We start from the raw sequence: 19243 nt of genomic DNA, 5'->3' as shown, positions 1-19243 counted from the left end.
TAGGGTTAACAATTTTTCCATTACCTAGAACTACATTTTCCTGGGTCCTGGACAACTGTGTGCCCACTCAAGCTGCATAGATATCACCGGACTCCCTATACGTAAATACAGTCAACAAGTAAAAATTGTGTCCTGGACCCTTTTTGATCAATTGCTGCTGAGGCTAACATGGGTCTCAGATTCTGAGGATTCTGCTATAACTTTCTTCCACATGTCTTCCTAGCTACTTGCAAAGGCTCTGCTCCAAGTAGACTATTTAAAACTATGACTTTATCAGCATCACTACTACATGTGACAGCCACAGCTGTGACATATATCTCCTTCACCCCTCAGGAGTGGAGTTTTCCATACATGGCATTAGCCTGGTAGGTTTTTGAGATATGCCCTCATTCTCCCCAAGCCCAGTTCCTAAAGAGCAAAGGGCTTACTTTCTCCACAGTGACTTATGGCTCCACAACTGTGATGTCAAATACCAAGCTATGTGATCTTTACCAAGTCTTTTGTCCTTGTGAATCATAGCTGATTCTTCTCTGAAACACTAGTCTGGGTGATGACCAAAGCTCCACTGAACTAGGATGAATCAACTCTAGGTACCCTCTTGTGAGTCTTACCTTCTCCCTTACCTCACTTCCCAGCTATCCCTTAACGGTGAGGACATCCTTTCATATTGTTTTCTTATCTTTTTAAGAGCATGGCAGAGGAATTTGAAGATGTTTATAACTCAATACATATTCATTGCCTAAGGATTTTAAAATAAATGAAGCATCTAAAGATGCCTCAAATCTCAAATTAGACTCTGAAATATTAAAAAAAAAAAAACTTAATGAAATCTAAGAAGTAAAATTATCTGGTCAAAGCATTAAATACTGTGATAAGTAATCCAATACCATTTTCTTACCCTGTCACTGCTAACATTGGACATCTGCTGTGTGTGTAATGCAGTTTTCAGTGTCTTACATGTAGATAGGCTCACAGCAGCCTGATCAGGTGGCTACTATTATTATCCCCACTGTACAGATAAGAAAACTGAGGCACAGGTAGGCTAAATAATTCCCTTGAGGTGAGTAGTGTATTCAAATCCGGTAGTAGAGCTCCAAAGCTCAGATGCTTAACCAATGTGATAACTTTCCTCTTGGATCCTTTGCCCAGAATTTGCTTATGCTGACATTCCAAGAATGCTAGACAGTCACCCACTCAGACTGAAAGTGAGGCCAGGGCGGTGGAAACAGAGACGTGAAGCTGGTGCAGAGAATAAGCGTTGGTGTGGGGTTTGTCATGAAACAAGACCTCTCAATCAAGGCTCAGAGACCTTTGCAGAAGGCAGAGTGGCAGGAACATGTAAGAGGCAGAGGATAGGGATGTGTCAAAAAATGATATCTCTGGACATGGCACGGCTGTTGTATTCATTAATTCCTTGAAGCTATGGTTACTTGCACAAGCTTGAGCCCCTCAATATTTCATGATGGGTGAGGAACGTCTCATGAAACCCTTTTCCTCCATCACGGACAATTGATAGTTAATGGTTTGGGGCAGTCATTGAAGGTGTCGTTTTCTTCAGTGGTGTAGCCACTGACTAGTTGTTCATGCTCCAGTAAATAACATCCTACCCAGGGTCGTGCACAAAATGTAAATCAATCTCAATGGTCATATGCAAAAAGAGGGGGCATGAAAGGAGAGGGGGACATGTTGGAAAGAGGAAAGTTTCATCAGAAAGGGAAGAAATAGGAGAGAGGTCAAAGGGCATGAGAACAATTTAAATGCACATGTACACATATGAAACTGTCAGAAAAAAAAATATCTTAAAAAGTAAGATTCAGAGAGGCTTAACAATACTCAGTGTCCCCTACAGTCCCACCTGGCAGAAGAGTGAAGTGGGACCTGAAATTATAGGACAGAGGATGTGGAAATGAGAAGCCAGTGTGAGCTGTGGATTGAAAGGCATTTGGGAGGTCACATGGTGAAGCAGGAAGTGAGGACACTGGCGAATCACCTGATAGGAGGGTTTGGGGCAGTGAGAAGACCGGACATGGGAAAAAAGAACACAGAGGCCCCTGGGACTGGGGACAGACGGGGCTCAGTTTAGGAAGGGCAGAAAACAGACTGTGCAAAACAACACACATTTTCGGCAGAAATACAAAACTCATGCAGAAATATTTACCACGAGCCAAAGAGGTAGAGATTTAGATTGGGGTGGGGTGGATCAAACAGCGTATATAAAAGGAGCTAGAATACTGTGTGACATGTAATAGGCACTTAATAAATGTGTGTAGCAAATAAAAGAGACAAAGACAAGATGACCTCAGGATTGCTTTCATAAAAAGAAAGGCACCTAAGGGAGTAGGTGCTCAATAAATATTATTTTGGGTCTGTGTACAGTGAGAAGCCTGGGGAGTTGTAAGAGATTATCTGATACATTTCCAAAGAACTCTTAGCCTCTGATTTCAATTCTCAAAAATTCCCTTGGGAGGCTGTGGAATCTCTCACTGGGGACTTAAATAACACAGCATCAGAAGAGCCACTTGGAGGGAGTGGTTCAGATGGTTTATATGGGATACACTGAAATGGAGAGGCCAGACCAACGGCCTCTGGCCCTTCTTATTCCTAACTTCCCGGGAAGCTCCTCCAAGGCTGATGTTCGTATTCCTTCCCCATCAAACAGAACTGAACCAGATAGACAGGCGACACCGTTGTCCTGCAAACCGAAGATGGCTGAGTGATTTGGAAGTCTTCCAGAAGGGGCTGGTTAAATTGCCAGCTATTTGGTTTATCAAGAAATAAAACACAGGGACCCCCTTTCTAACATGCATGCAGAAATCAGGACAAAATGCTATAGAGGTTATCTATTCAGAATTCGCCCTCACAGAGGCCAGGCAGGACTCATTTGTTTTGGAGAAAATATATGATTAACCATAGTTAACTATAAATTCAGATGCTAAGCACTGGATCAGCCCCTCAAAGTTTGAGAGCATTTAATATTATATATCGCTGCCATTTGGACTAAATTGTTTTTTTTAATGTACACAATATTACAAATTTAATTTGAGCCATTTGAATTAGTCTGTAAAAAAGATTTGATTATACCTGAGTGTTCTGGCCCCGGCTTTTCTGTATTTCAGTAATCTTGGCGATAATTGGCTGATTAGGCGTCTCGCACTCCATCTCTGCCTCAGTTTCCATGGTAATGTTACAGGAGCTATTATAGATGAGAACTTCATCTCTTTCCACTTTAGGGCTGAAACAAGAGGGGAGGTTAAATGGGGTGTCATCAATCTTAATGAAATGCAATTATTTTTACTCTTATTAATCATTGCAAGCCGTTAGCTTGTGGCAACTGGAGGCCACCATTTGTCAAATTTTGCAAATTTCTGTAATTTTGTTTCCATTCTTTTATTGTTTATTTGTTTTTCCTTTATCTGCTCACCCGGCAATGAAAGCGCACACAGTTAAATATCCTTCACTGAGGCCTTTCTTCTTTTCCAAATTAGGCACAGGAGCAGATGCTCTCCAAGCCCCACCTAACAAGCAGCTCCCAGACTGCACTTTCAGTTCTAAAAATGGAAGCAGAACCTGAGCTGAGTTTCTTTATTTTGTTTGGGGCTTTTTTTTTTTTCTCTTATCCCTGTACCTCTTCCTGATCTTACTCACACTTAGTGTTGGGGGAGAGAATTGCCTGAATCCCTCCAGGGCAGATGGAGAAATTGGAAAACCCTCACAACTGGCTAACTGGTCCCTAATTCCAACTGTGAAAAAATGAGCTCATTTAGACTTTCAATTCCCTCTCCCCAGCTGATGGCAATGAGGCTCTGTTGCTAGCAGTAGAACATTAACTTAGTAAATTAATTAAACTTACTTAACAGCCCAGACTAAGGAGATTCGATATATGTACCAGTTACATCCCAGACATTCACTTTACAAAGTCCTTTTGCTTTAAAAAGAGAAGGCAGACTGGATTTCCAATGAAGAACAGCTACACGGAGTTAGAGAGAGTCTAAAAATATACAGTCTAGAAAAGGTGGAAGTATGGATAATAGAGAGTAGTTTCCCCAACAGGTGTGATATTTATTCAAGAATAATCCTGGCTTTAGGCATTGTTGCAACTAACTCAAAGATTATTAGCAATAATAATGCATGATGTTTCATACTTTCCTACAATTTTATATGCAAGGTCTCGTTTCAGCCTGTGAATTAGGCAGAAGTACGAAGTAGGTAACCCAAAGAGATCAGGGGGATTTACATAATGTCAAACACAAATTTATTCAGTGTCAAAATCAGAAATGGGGTGTTGTGCTTCCTATGCTGGGTCCCTCAGATTTGTAGGCGCTGACATCAGCCAGGAAGATGGCAGATCCCACAGGAGGGTCAAAAGGAGCAGCAGGAAGGACAAAGGTCACCGACAGAGAGACTATAAATCATGTCAAACTCTAGCTTCTTTCTTGAAATCAACATCAAAATGGTTTCTCAGACAATTTGCCACAAATGATGACTGTATTTGCCTAGCAAAGACATGACTTCCATAACCACCATGTTCTAGACCTATGGAGTGTCAACAGTATTTTAACATCACACCATCCAGAGTTAACACAGACTTTAGGCTAAACACTGAGGTTCTGTTTTCTTTGCATTAGAAACGTACTACCCATGGCTTCTAACACTGTGTTCTTTTGTATGCCTGATGTTTACTTGAAGATGGTAAGGATCTCAAAGCATCAGCATTACAATGACTTGAGGTTTCACTGTGCTATATATATTCAACAGAGCTTGGGGCAGCCTTAACGTACAAAGGTGTGGAAGCAGGTGAATTATAATGGAATGCCAGTACAGATCCTTACTATCGATATGACACTGGAGACAGCACTCACCAAACTTTGTTTTTCCTTTTATAAAATACTTACTAACAATCTAGCACCTGTCTTTGTAGAGGTGGTAGAGAACGGAGTACTATGATGCATGCTGAATGATGAGAACAGAACCTAGTATACAGTAAGTGGCCAACAAATATAATGCTTGCTCTAATTTGGGTAGCAGTGATGTTAGCCATGTTATTGTTGAAATGTTGGAATCCACATTCAACTCTAAATTTTTCAGTTCACTGATTTGAACCCATGTTTCAAATATATTGTAAACCATACGCCATCATCTCTCTAGTTAAACCTCCATGCAGAAGGCGAATGGAGCCGTGGGGGTAAATATAACCCACTTGCTCCTGGAACGCCAGTCACTCTGCAAGATTCAGAGAAAAGTAATATAGCATCAGTTAGAAAACAACAAAAAATAGACCTGGTCAAAAGCCCATGTCTGGGGAGGTCATGGGTCTTAGTAGGGAACATACTGTTGTTTTGAAAATGATTGTCAAACTGCCTTCTAACCTTTTTTTTTTTTTTTGCACTGATTTGTATTGCTCTCAACATTGCTTATAGAGGGTAGTGAGTGGTTAGTTCAGAGATTCATAACTTGCCAAAGTGCTGAGAATAAATGAGTCTAGGTACTCATCTATAAGTGAGTCATTTATACCAACCTCCCTCCACACAAGGTTCAGGGAACATCCCAGAAGAGGAGGTAGAACGATTGTAAGAAGTAGAGGATGAGGAAGAGAGCTGTGAAATGCTTTCTTGTGGACTTGACATGGCCATGACACATAAGAACTCGTGGGAAATGTGGCTGTCTGCACATGATAAAGCCAGTCAAAATCCAGCAGGGATAGGGAAAGGGCTCCTAAAGACCCACTCCTAGCTGAGCAGCTATTGGAAGTTGCTCACTGAGGAAGGTGTGGCTGTTGGAGCATTGACGAGGTTTCCTTGGATGACCCTGCACCTACACATGGATGGTTAGCACCAATTGGGCTTAGTGGTTTATCTATTTTGAAAATAAAAGGAGTATAGTTTGGCTCCACTCCAGGCTGGATGACTGAGACTTCTGCATGGGAAGTGTTTGGCTGTTCAGGGATGAAAATCTCATGTTCCTTTTTAGTCCATCAAATGTAATGGGACATCCCACTTGTTTGCCTGCTTCCATATTCCAAAGAATAAATACATTTTTTTCAGTTTTTGAGGGGTGACCTTTTTATAATTGTGGGTTTTTTTGTCTTGCAGCTATCTTTGGATCTATTGAGTATGGCATTTTAGGACTATATTTGGCAGATAGTAAGATTGTTTGTTCAACAATTACAGTTATTGAGATAAACTTTCATTTGATATCATGCATTTTTAAAAGGAGAGAAAAAGAGTATGTGAACTCAGGATGGACTTGTGTTAGAGTTCCAGGGGGAGCTGGAGAGGGTTGGGGTGGATATGACCAAATTATATTGTACATGTTTATAAAATTCCTGAAGAATAAATTTTAAATTATTAAAAAATAGCATAGCCAGGTATTTGGGGTACACGCCTTTAATCCCAGCACTCAGGAGGCAGAGGCAGGCAGATCTCTGTGAGTAGGAGGCCAGCATGGTCTACAGAGCAAGATCCAGGACAGGCACCAAAAAAAAAAAAAAAAAAAAAAAAGAGAGAAAACTAAAATGATATGTAATATTTGAAAATATGGAAATAGAAACAAATGCAAAATCAAAACAGATTTTGCAAATACCTGACTTCAAAGCAATCTGAGGCTTGTCAAGCCGCTGTGGGGCTTAGCAACCAAAAGTTGTTTTCTTCTTCTTTACTTCTATTTATTTTTCTGCTGCTGGGCTGGAGAAGAGTCTTCGACTAGTTTGTGAAGGACTCGCTCTGTATTTACATCATCAATCACTTATGAGCCTATCTGAAAAAAACGAAGTTGGTTGACGACACAACCACATTCCATATGAGTTGGTTCCCAGACGGCTACTTTTATTTCTGGAAGCTCATAAACCATCTAATTAATAATCCCTCCTACAATTTTCTCAGGGATCATGTCAAACTGAGTTTTCTAAATTCCCATAACTCTCCATTTTTCCCATAGTTAGTTGGGAAAATGTTTGCCCATCATCCCTCTCTGTCATTGGCCTCTCTGGCAAAGTTCTGAGTAAATGATGCAAGCCACTCTGCTCCCAACAGAACTTTGCCTGTTCCCAACACATTATCTTCTCTCTTGAGGTTCTTCTGTTCTGGAAGGTTAACCCCATTTCTGGTGACTTATAGTTTTGTTTTCTTTTTTTTTAACTTGTCTCTGATAACCTCACAAGAGTTGTTGGTCATTTAAAAGCCATTGCTAAAATTGGCAGAGAAGCCATGATATCTAAACTAGACCTTCCACACAGGCAGTATCAAAGAAACAAAAACAAAACTGGATTTACACTTACAAAATTTCAAAGTTTGGCAAACACAATTAGTCCATGTTTACTTTCACAGAAATTTTATGAATGAGGAGGTAGAGTTGATCAGACTTGGAAAGAAATTAAAGTATATAAATAAACTGAGATATCAACAAATATATAGATAATGATATGACTATAGATATAGAAGGATAAGCATAAATAGTTAAGAGAATGTGGTGAAAATGTTCATTCAAACAATGGTAATAATAGTTCTAAAACCTACAATTCTAGACTCTCTGTCTATTGCTCTTTCAGTTGATGCCATCGGATCCAAAGGAAAACAGGTAATAAGGTCCTGCTCTCCTTAAGTAATAAAATCTCCTTTAGGAATTCTCTTTCCGCACTTAAGCAGAACTTGCTTTGCATAGCTCTGGTTTCTCTTCCCACACACATCTCCACCAAAGCTTTCATCACACATGCTGACAGACAACATTATATGAAGTGCACTGCGAGCCAAGAGCCTCAGGCTCCAGCACTCCCAATACTGTCAGGTGTTCACTGTAGACACTGGACAGGGACTTCATCCTCACTTAATAGAAAATCTAGAGCCCTTCAAGGCCTTCCCATATCTCCCAGAGAACTTTCCTTTTCTCTCTAGAGTCACTTTACTTTCTTCTCCCTCTGCTTCTGCTGAGCTAGACTTTGACCAGGTCGTAAAACTCTATGGTAACTTTGTCCTTGCTGCCTCCACTACCTGAATTTCCACAGTGGCACCTTCTCTTCCTAGAAATGCTCCTCTAAGCAGGGTGTCTAAAGAGTCTGAACACTTTAGAAGTATATAATAGTCATCACACATGATCACTACATCTGCCGTCTTTTTACCTCTTAAGGTTGTTGACATTTGTGTCTTATCATCATTGAATCACTAGACCTGACACAACACTTGCACCTAGACCATAGTTGTACGCACTAAAAGATGAATGGCAGGTGGTGGTTATAGATAGCTGGATAGATGGATACACAGGGCACAGTTTTGCCACAGGTCCATCTGCCTTTGCCAAATGACATAAAGCCCAATATTAGTTCTATCAAGGAGATATGGCATCTAATAGAAGGGGGTTCTGTGAAAAGACCCTGGAAAAATAGTACTCTATGTTCTCAAACAGAACCTTTCAAGAAGTGGACAAGCTATATGCTGCATGATTTCCTTAATGTCCCTTGCAGAGTTTACTGTCTTCTAGTTGTTAAATCAGCATATGTTCCACAGAGAAATACATAAAAACTAAACAAAGAAGATAAACACTATCAACAGTATAGCCACCTAGAGGCAGACATTTTGGACCTTTCTGAATACATCCTTCCAGCTTGGTTTTTCCATATATGTATACAAAAAAACCACAATGCACGTAGAAGGAGGAGTCACCAAAAACACCTCTTTGGGGTCTGTGGTTTTTATTTTTCAGGACTTTGTAAGCGTTTCCTACTAAACACTCTACAGCATGATTTTTAAGTCTCTTAGTGCCATGGCATTTGGATGTATTAGTAAACTCATTTCAACTATTAACTTCAAAGAACATCACTGTTTGTAAATACCACACACTGCTGTCTGCTTTCTTAAAATAAAGTCCTAGAAGTGGAATTTCTGGGATGTTAAGTGTGTAAAATTCTACAGTTTTGATCAATGACTTAGTAAACTATCTTCCAAAGATCACACCTGCTTTCTTACTAGCCACCAAAAGCCATGTGTGTTTCCCGCTCCTCTTCAGCATGAAAGGTAAACTGTGTTTAAGTTAAAGAGCTCTGAATTCTAGCTCAATAAATCACATCCACTTTGGCATGCTGCAATAGCCAGAATACTGAGCAAAATTCTCAGTTACACTGAAAATATACTTCTAGGTAAGGGTACAGCTTGTAACAGGGTCTGAGACACAATTGTTTCAGCCACCTCTGGCAGTAAAGAGAAAGACCATGAAATAATCCAAGAGCACTATTTAAGATATCCAGGTAAAGTTCCCCAAATCAGTGGAACAGGATCTGTGGACATGGTAATGAATCCTGAGACCCTGCTGCACCTGACTACAACTTCTACGCACTCACTTCCCACTATCCGTTTCCAAGGCACATCACACCCTTCAAGGCATCAGCAGCCAAGGAAACATTCTTTTCCTCTGGCTGACCACGAATCTCTGGTGGAAAGTTCTGGTGGAAAGACAGATTGCTCAGGACGTCACAAAGACAAAGAGCCATGAAAAGAACTAACTATTTCCTCCACTGTAGGCAACTGGTCTTGTTTGGTTTTATATCGTAATGAGGAAATCAGTCTTCATCAAAAAGTTGGTTGTACCCGTTCTATCCAGATGAGCAATAAAGACATAAGGCAATGTTTGGTGATAAGATGTCAGCCTGCATAGGAACTGAACGGCTGACAGGAATTAAGGCCATGCACAGCTACCAGCATGCTCACTTTTTAAAAATTCTGTTAGAAAAGGGTTAAATCTAGGCAGTCATGGTATTGCTTGTTATATTTTTTTCCTTTTTAAAACTCAGAGTCCTTGGAAGTGTATGGCCTCTAATACCCAGATCTACAGTAATTCTAGGGCGTAACCCCCCTTCTTTTGAATAAACATTGTGCAATCTGCCAGATTTCTCTACTATTTTTTTTTCATACTTGTGAATCTGTTTGGAAAGAAAAGAAAAAAGGAAAGGGGGAAGCCTTCTGTTTTTCATAATGTCTAATCTTTCTCCCCATTGGCATTCACCAGATGTTGCTTTGGATCGGAAGATAAATATTAAAATCTAAGCAAGAACAAAGTGAGCTGTTTACTGGGCATATTTTTCAGATGTTCTCTTGAACACTTGAAAAAGACAGAGATGCTTTGATATGTAGGCTGGCTGGAATCCATGATGGAACGGCCCCTCTGAAAGAGTTGGAGGCCCGTAGGACATATCCACCCTGCCGGTGCTTTTTGCCAGCTCTGTGGATCCCAGTGGCCATACGCTGGTGGGAAAGTCAACGAGGACAGGAAAGATGGAGCTACCTGAGGAAGAGGCCTGAGAACAATGGGAAGGCTGGCTCTGCCCGGTGATCTGGTGCAAAGAGACACTGGGAACTCTCTTCACAAAGGTAGAGGTAGGGCCAGGATCCAGGCAGTCTCTGTGTCCCCATGGTGACAGTCAACTCACACTGCAAGTAGGTGTGGCTTCTAGCTTCACAGCTGTCTTCTGCATGCCTCAGGTCACACAGGAAAGCCAAGGACACTGGAAAAGTCACCAGGAGTTTAGGTAATCCTGTGGAAAGAACTCAAAATCTCATGTCATTTCTGGAATGATGCTTTATTCGACCAAGGAAAATGAAATTATCGGTGCATTTAAAAAAAAAAAAGGATGCTTTATCAGCCAACATGGGACCTTATCTCAAAATAAAGTAGATGATATTATTCATGAATGACACCTGAAATTGTCTCCTGGCCTTCACACCTCTTCTTGCACACACACACACACACACACACAAATATATATATATATATATATATATATATATATATATATATATATATATATATAATTTTAAAGCAGAAGACTATAAGAAACAATATTGTAAAATATAAATAGTCCTCATAAATCAAATGGATGTGACTGTTCAGACAGCAAGAGACTAAAAGAGTTCTAATACTTCTGAACTAATTTGCTGCTCTGGATTCATTTTCTTCCTCATCTGCTGTGGATATCGCTCTACATAAATAAAACACTGATTGGCCAATAGCCAGACAGGAAGTATAGGCGGGACTAACAGAGAGGAGAATTGAGGAAACAGGAAGGGAAGGGAGAGACTGCCTGAAGCCGCTACCAGGACAAGGAAGCTGTAAGGTACTAGTAAGCCACGAGCCACGTGGCAAAGTATAGATTAATAGAAATGGGCTAAATATAAGAGTAAGAGCTAGACAATGATAGGCCTGAGCTAATGGCCAAGCAGTTTAAATAATGTAAGAGTCTGTGTGTTTATTTTATAAGTGGGCTCCGGGACTGGCGGGACTTGGCAGGAGCTGGAGAGAAATTCTCCAGCTACACTCATCCTCATAAATAACCACTTGGCACTTTAAAAAATCGTGCTGGGGCTGGAGACATGGCATTATCTGTTCTCCCAGAGGATCTGGGTTTGATTCCCAGCACCTACATGATGGTTCACAACTATATATAACTATGGTCACCCTCTTCTGGCCTCCATGAGCACCAGGCACATGCATAGTGCACAGCCATATATGCAGGTAAGACACACATACATATGAAATAAAAATACTTTAAATAAAAAGTCATATTATTAAACAAATTTATATTTCTAAATAAGAGGCTATTGACTTTTATTTTTGAACATTTATAGATATAACACATGACAAAATGTTCTTGGACTTGCTCTTTCCACCTAATTCCCAATGTTTATGTGAGATATCACCACATGTAACTGCTGTGTATAGGCCTCCACTGATGCTACACATACGCTGCTGACATGGCTGTAAGGAACCTATTGCTTCAACAGTGAACTCTCGGATAGTTCCAAATATGTTCTGCTACAGATATGAGCAAAGTTTTCTCTAGGATGAATGTATATGAAGAAAAAAAAAAACATAGGTACAAGGTCAACTTGAAAAGAAGCTACCATCTTGTTTTCCAAAATGATTTTTGCATTCCTCCTGTCTGTATTTGTGTTCTCACTATTCCACACAGTTGTTGGCACTTGAAATTATCAGACCCTGACTTTTCCTTCTGGTGAAGAACACCGTGTCACATTGTAGCTTTAATTTACATTTTTATCATTTTTTAGATTGAGAGATTTTATTACTTTTTAGGTTGAGAAATTTTTATGTTTAATTTTAACTCATGTGGCGTTCCTGTTCTTGTCATGTGACTATTTTTCAATAGTCGAAAATTTATCTTCATCCTATTTATCGGTCTGGAATTCTGGGGTCCTCTAGAAGTTACTATTACCTCCAAGTTTGTGGCTAGACTTCTCTCTCTTTATGGAACTTCTTGCTTAACAGAATTCTCTGTGCATTATAATGGCCAGTAATATTTCATGAGTTAGAAAAGTGAGCATTTTGTCTCATTTCTCTCTGGGACAAGGGAGAGATGTAAAACAACAATAAGGCAGGCATGATCCCAGCATTTCAGGAAAGAAAGGCATCCAATAGACCTGTAACTTTGAGACCAGTCTGGTCTATATAGTGAGTTAGCTGCAGGCCAACCAAAACTCCATAGTCAAACTCTAGCTCCAATCAAAGAACAAAATTAACGCAAAGTGACAGTAACCTTTAACTGGAAGAAGAACAAATATCTGGCGAAGCGTTTTCATAGGAACTGTCTGAAAATCCTGAAGTGGACAAAAAAGATAAGTCTCTCCGGCCTGTGACATCTGCAGGTAGCCTGTCCTCATAGGTACCCAACAAATATTACCGAGATCTTCAGGATTGAATCTATAATTGCCTCCCTCATCACAGTGCTGGCAGCGAGGACCACATGAGGTAAGTACACACAACAGGATTTGGAGTTCCACAATCGCACCCAAATGCTGTTATTGCTGCCATTACATTCCGAAGCACCTGACGCCGAGGCCATTCTCTGGGAATGTGTTCCGAATGAACAATTACAATAAAAATGACTGACAGTAGGATTCTCGCGCGGGTAGACACAACATGAGAACATTCTAGTTCCTAAGCCCCAAGGCAAATAAAAACAGGCTCAACACCTATAAAATAATGAATTCATTATAGGTGATTAAGTGGATGCAAATTGACAAGGTGGATTATGAAAAGCACCCAAGGCTGGGGATCAAAATCCATGGGTTTTACTCAAAGTTCTGCCGCTAAATAGCTCTGTGACCTTAATCGCTTTAGCTCTTCATGCCTCATGGAAAAGTTAAAGTTTCCATGAAAAAGTCATTTGGCATGATCCAAGGAAATGCAAAAAACCTGAAGATCAAAGATCTTGAGCATTTTTAAACAAAAAGTGAAATATGAATTTCACCTAACTGGATGTTTTAGCACCCATCGTATGGAAAAATATTCTTTGGCTAGAAGTGTAATTTGTGAGAGTAAAGATAGATGACCCCAAAAGCAGCAAGGGAACTTTTCTCATCCCTATCTTTAATTCCCCATCATTCTCTAAAAAGGAAACACATTAGTACCATGGCATTGGAACAAGCAAACTGTAATTAGGAAAGTTTGCATCCTAAGACGTTTATCTGTAATCTGGGATAGGAAACATCCCTCTATCATGCAAAATCGAACTGAAAATATTTCAAACCGAGGGGCAGAATTCAAAGTGACCTTGTTAAATTTGAGACGTTAACAAAAAATAAACAAACAAAAGACCAGCTGAAGAGAGTGAGGCAGAGGACTGCAGAGGGAGAAAGAGGGAGGCCATGTAAGCAGGAAAAGGGACTCGCTCTGCCGTCATCTTAGAAACACAGAAGTATGCTTGCCATATGCATGTGCATAAACATGCCAGTGCATATAGGCTAATGCATGCACACATAGTACACATGTGCACTCAATGCACACGGATACAAGATTCACATACATGAACACATATGTGAATGTTGTATAAAAATTTTCTCTGAGATAAAATATCTCATCCTCCAGGCAAGCTCATGAACTCAGGAAATACACTACTCAAAAATGTAGGAAGTCCCTGAAACTGACCAGATTAGTAGCTTCCTCTTTCCCTGAGCATATATATAAGTAGTAGAACTACTGAGAGACACCTCCCAATAAGCTGAGCTGCCTGGAAAAATCATATTAGCTAAGGTGCATGGGAGAAGCAGAGACCAGCTGAGCTCCTTGAAGGGTCTCCTGCAAGTAACCCCTCCCCCACACCACTGTGAGTGACCCCAATAAAACCATTTGGTTCACCAAACTAGACTTTGATGGTATCCTGACTTGGTGTTTTATAGGCTCCACATCTGGATGAAGAGACATTTGTTCATGTCTCCCTAGAAATAGTGTCACACAACACATGCATATATACTATAGACATGTGTGCACATCACATGGAGAGAGAGAGAGAGAGAGAGAGAGAGAGAGAGAGAGAGAGAGAGAGAGAGAGCTGTGGAATCATGCTTTTGTACACTAGTTTAATAAAATGCTGATTGGCCAGTAGCCAGGCAGGAAGTATAGGCGGGATAAACAGACAAGGAAAATTCTGGGAAGAGGAAGGCTGAGTCAGAAGATGCCAGTCCACCGTCCAGGGAGCAGTATGTAATGGCACACAGGTAAAGCCACAGAACACGTGGCAACATATAGATTAACAGAAATGTGCTAAGTTTACATGTAAGAGCTAGTCGGTAGGAAGCCTGAGTTAATGGCAGAGCAGTTTTAATTAATATAAGCCTCTGTGTGTTTACCTGGGTCTGAGAGCCTGCGGACTGGGCAGGATACAGGAAAACTTCCAGCTGAGAGGGGGGGCGGGGGGAGGGGTAGTATTTAACAGAAAGCACTATGATGCCAATAACAAATATGGGACCAAATTATAGGCAGACATTGATGATGCTCCCCAACGTGTCTAGAACTTGCTAAATAAGACAAGCTGCCTGGTTTTGGAGCTTCCCGTTAGGCAACGATGTAGGAAACCAGAGAAGAAACATCAAAATGTTTGTGTAGAAAGTTTCAGACGGCATGAATCCCGAGAATCTTCGTTTCTAACAAATCCAAAGGCGATGCTGCAGAAGTAGCTGCAGGGCACAAGCACACTCCGCAGTCTTAGCACACATGCATGCTGCAGCTTTCCAAAAAAGGCCATGGGCTGGTTAACACTGGGACGGTTCAGGAGGGCAGTGTTAGCAATGGAGAAAGATGGATTCTCTGAGAATGGCGGCTGGGATACAGGCATGAGGATTGCTCCTCTGACAGAAGAAGGGATTTCCAATGATGCTGGTTATACGCAATCCTATAAAGCAAGAGAATCGCTGATTCTTAACAGTTTCTCACACACAGCCCCTTAACCATTTGATGTCTATTACGGGTGTACTTTCACGGGAAGAAATGAAAACGCAATTATACGCACAGCATTTGCTTTAGTCGGCTTCAGAGGGTTCAAAGACTCCCCACACCTCCACCTGGATCCCATGTAAGGAATTCTGGAGTAGGTGCTCACAGACCATAAGAATAAGGGTCTTTTCAAAGGTTTATTTTAAAGAAAAAAAAAAAAAAAAAGTGTGCTTCTGCAATTGATGAGTGTTTGGTGACACCCAGTGGCCATGGTAAAGAGTTACAGCCTTTAATTACAGTATTGCTCCTTTCAAAAATCCAGAGACTTGATTCTCAATTTCTAAAACTAAATCAAACCCCTTATAATATACTAACTTAATTTTCCCATCTGAGTCATCAAACTTACAATACCAAAATTTACCTGACCCTGAACACGTCACTGACTTTTTTTTTCTCTGTACTTCTGGTTAAGATTTAATATTTTAAAATAGTACCAAGGAGTTCTATAGTTCATGAATTCGTGATAAGTACATGAGAAAGTTTAAAAGAGAAAAAACCTGAAGAGACTCTCTCTGTTCCCCCAGACCCAATCCTCAGGGTCTTCCCCATCTCAGCAACAGAACCTGTGCTGCAGCCTCCCCTCCGTGCCGTTCAAGCCTCCTGTGGATCCCACAGACCATCATCCCCATGCCCCACTCCTCCCACCATTATCACTGTGTACCAGCTCCCAACCCAGGCAGACAGCCTCTGCTCACCCACAGACCACACCTGCCAGAAGACCATGTTGGCTGCCCGTGGACCTTCTCCACTCTCTCTGTCCCCCCAGACCCAGTGTTCAGGGTCTTCTCTGGTTCTGCAACAACGGCTGCAGCCTCCGCTCCCCCGTGTCCACACCTCCTGTGGACATCATAGACCATCTCCACCTGGCCTCCCTTCTGCCCTCATCCGTGTCCCATCCAACCCTGGCAGACCCCGTGATGCTCAACCACAGGCCCTGACTGCCAGAATACCAGAGTCTAGCTATCCTAACCGCTGCAGACCCTGAATATTCCAACATAGCTGAAGCACAAAAAAAAAAAAAGACCTTAAGACCAACTATACGAAGATGATAGATATTCTTAAAGAAGAAAGGAATAAATCCCTTAAAGACATCCAGAAAAAAAATGCAAACAATCAGAGGAAATGAATAAATCCTTCGAAGAAAGCCAGGAAAACACAAATGAACAACAGCAGGAAGTGAATAAATCTCTTAAAGAGAGGTAAGAAAAACACAAACAGTGGAATGAAACAAGAATAAAACTGTTCAAGATCTGAAAAGGGAAACAGAAGAAATAAAGAAAACACAAACTGAGGAAATTCTGGAAATGAAACATTTAGGAATGTGCACAGGAACTACAAAGACAAGCTTCACTAACAGAACACAAGAGATAGAAGAGAGAATCTCAGGCATTGAAGATATGATAGAAGAAATGGAAACAAAGAAAATGTTAAATATAAAAATTCTTGACACAACACATCCAGGAAATCTGGGACACTAAAAAAATACCAAACCTAAGAATAATAGGAATAATCAATGGAGTAGAAGCCCAGCTCAAAGGCCCAGAAAATATTTTCAACAAAAGCATAGAAGAAAAATTCCTAACCTAAAGTAGGACATGCCTATAAATGTACAAGAAGCATACAGAACACCAAATAGATTGGACCAGAAAAAAAAGTCCCCTCACCATATAATAATCAAAACACTAAATGTAACAGAACAAAGAAAGAATATTAAAAGATGCAAGGGGAAAAGGCCAAGTAGCATATAAAGGCAGACCTATTAGAATTACATCCTTACTTCACAGTGGAGATTCTAAAAGTCAGAAGAGCCTGGACAGATGTCCTGCAGATCTAAGAGTCCACAGATTCCAGCCCAGACTACTATACCCAGCAAATGTTTTAATCACCATAGACAGACAAAATAAGATATTCCATGATAAAGTCATATTTAAACAATATCTATCTACAAAACCAGCCCTACAGAAGGTTCTAGAAGGAAAACTCCAACTCAAGAAGGTTAATTACACCCATGAAAACACACAAAAAATGTCAACCAGCAAAAACCAAAAGAAGAAAAGCATGCATACACACACACACACACACACACACACACACACACACACACACACACACTCATACACCAGCAACAACAACAAAATAACAGGAATTAACAGTTATTGGTCATTGATCTCTCTCAATATCAATGGACTCAATTTCCCAATAAAAAGACACAGACTAGCAGAATGAATATAAAAACAGGATCCATCCTTCTGCTGCATACAAGAAACACACCTCAATACCATGGATGGACATAACCTCAGGGTAAAGTGTTCAAAAAGATGTTCCAAGCAAATGGACCTCAGAAGCAAGCCGGGGTAGCCGTTTTAATATCTAACAAAATAAACTTCAAACCAAAACTAATCAAAAGAGATGGAAGACACTACATACTCATCAAAGGTAAAAAATCCACCAAAATGACATTTCAATTCTTAACGTCTATGCCCCAAACACAAGCACACCCAAGTTTGTAAAAGAAACACCACTACAGCTTGAATTACATATTGACCCTCACACACTGATAGTGGGAGACTTCATACTCCACTCTCACCAGGTCATCTGGACAAATCTAAACAGAGAAATACTGGAGCTAATAGACGTTATAAACCAAATGGACCTAACAGATATCTACAAACATTTCACTCAAACACAATATACTTTTTTTCTCAGCATCTCACAGAACTGTCTCCAAAATTAACCACATACTTGAACACAAAGCAAGTCTCAACAGGTATAGGAAAATTGAAACAACACACTGCATCCTATCAGACTACCATGGACTAAGACTAGATACCAACAACAGCAGAGAGGGGGCCCTCACTTGACACTGCCTGGATGGCCAGGAACCAAAAACTGGATAGCCCATAGACCGATAATAGAACCAAACATGACTGGCAAAAAAAAAAAAAAAAAAAAAGTCAATGAAATGATTCCTAATGATATTCTGCTATATTCATAGATTTGTGACTTGCTCAATCATCAAACAGAGAGGCTTCACCCAGTAACTAATGAGAACAGATGCAGAGACCCACAGGCAGAGCTCGGGGGACCCCATGGAAGAGAGGGACCCTAGATCCAGATGTGCTGGGTCTCTTGGTTCCTGGATCCGGGACACTGGAGGTAGACCGAGCAGAGTTCTCCAGAGAACACCACTGGCCTGCACTTCACCTCTCCCGGATCCTGTAACCTATCCCTTTACTTGTAAGTTACCCCACAAAATAAACCTCCCTTTTAACTACATGGAGTTGCCTTAATACTTTCACCAATAAACATCTGGTTTAACTTGAGGCCCATGCCAGGAGAGGGGGCCCAGGCCTGATGCTGCCTGGGGGGCCAGGAACCAGACTGGGTATCTCAGTGACCTAGGGTATAACCAAACATGACTGGCAGAAAAAAAAATTAATGAAATAACTCCTAATGATATTCTGTTATACTGATGGATTGGTGTCTTGTCCAGTCACCATTGGAAAAGCTTTCTCCAGCAGCAGATGGAAGAAGATGCTGAGACTCAGCCTAGATATGAGGGCTTTTGCCTTGTCTTACATCTTTTTCATCCAGCCTTATCATTGAGGCTCTCTCAAAAGCAACAAGGCCCTGTGATAATAAAGTCATTTCCTCCTGTTGGGATTTTTCCCCTTGAAGCTCAATGGGCAGCTATCATGTGTTGTGAAGCCTCAAGCTTTGCACACTGCTCCGTCCATAAAGACAGGGCTTCACATTCCACAACTGACCTGATGGCCATGTCTTAAAGCACTGAGCTGTCATGACTTTTACACAACACTGAAGAAAAAGAGAACGATGTGAATGGCAAGTCTTGCCTGAAAGAATCAAGGGACTGAGCACAAAGCCAATATTCAAGAGATGCCCACTGAGAAGGCAGCTGGTAGCATTCTTTCTGTCTATGTGTGTGTTCTATACATGTATGTGGTACATGTGTGTA

General features: G+C 40.8%; 1 protein-coding gene across 1 annotated transcript in view; it reads right to left on the bottom strand.

The window, feature by feature from the left end:
* Positions 1 to 19243, bottom strand: part of Pkhd1 (PKHD1 ciliary IPT domain containing fibrocystin/polyductin) — a 462210-nt gene that overhangs the window by 360555 nt on the left and 82412 nt on the right. The window contains exons 34-35 of the mRNA XM_059282214.1: positions 10267 to 10486; positions 3082 to 3232 (exon numbers count right to left, since the gene is read on the bottom strand). Of these exons, the coding sequence (XP_059138197.1) occupies positions 3082 to 3232; positions 10267 to 10486 (371 nt within the window). The remainder of the gene's footprint in view (positions 1 to 3081; positions 3233 to 10266; positions 10487 to 19243) is intronic.

Source organism: Peromyscus eremicus, chromosome 16_21 (genome assembly GCF_949786415.1).
Source record: "Peromyscus eremicus chromosome 16_21, PerEre_H2_v1, whole genome shotgun sequence".
In the NCBI taxonomy this organism is placed as follows: domain Eukaryota; kingdom Metazoa; phylum Chordata; class Mammalia; order Rodentia; family Cricetidae; genus Peromyscus; species Peromyscus eremicus.
The sequence above is the reverse complement of the archived record's forward strand: the minus strand, read 5'-3'. Positions and strand labels throughout refer to the sequence as shown.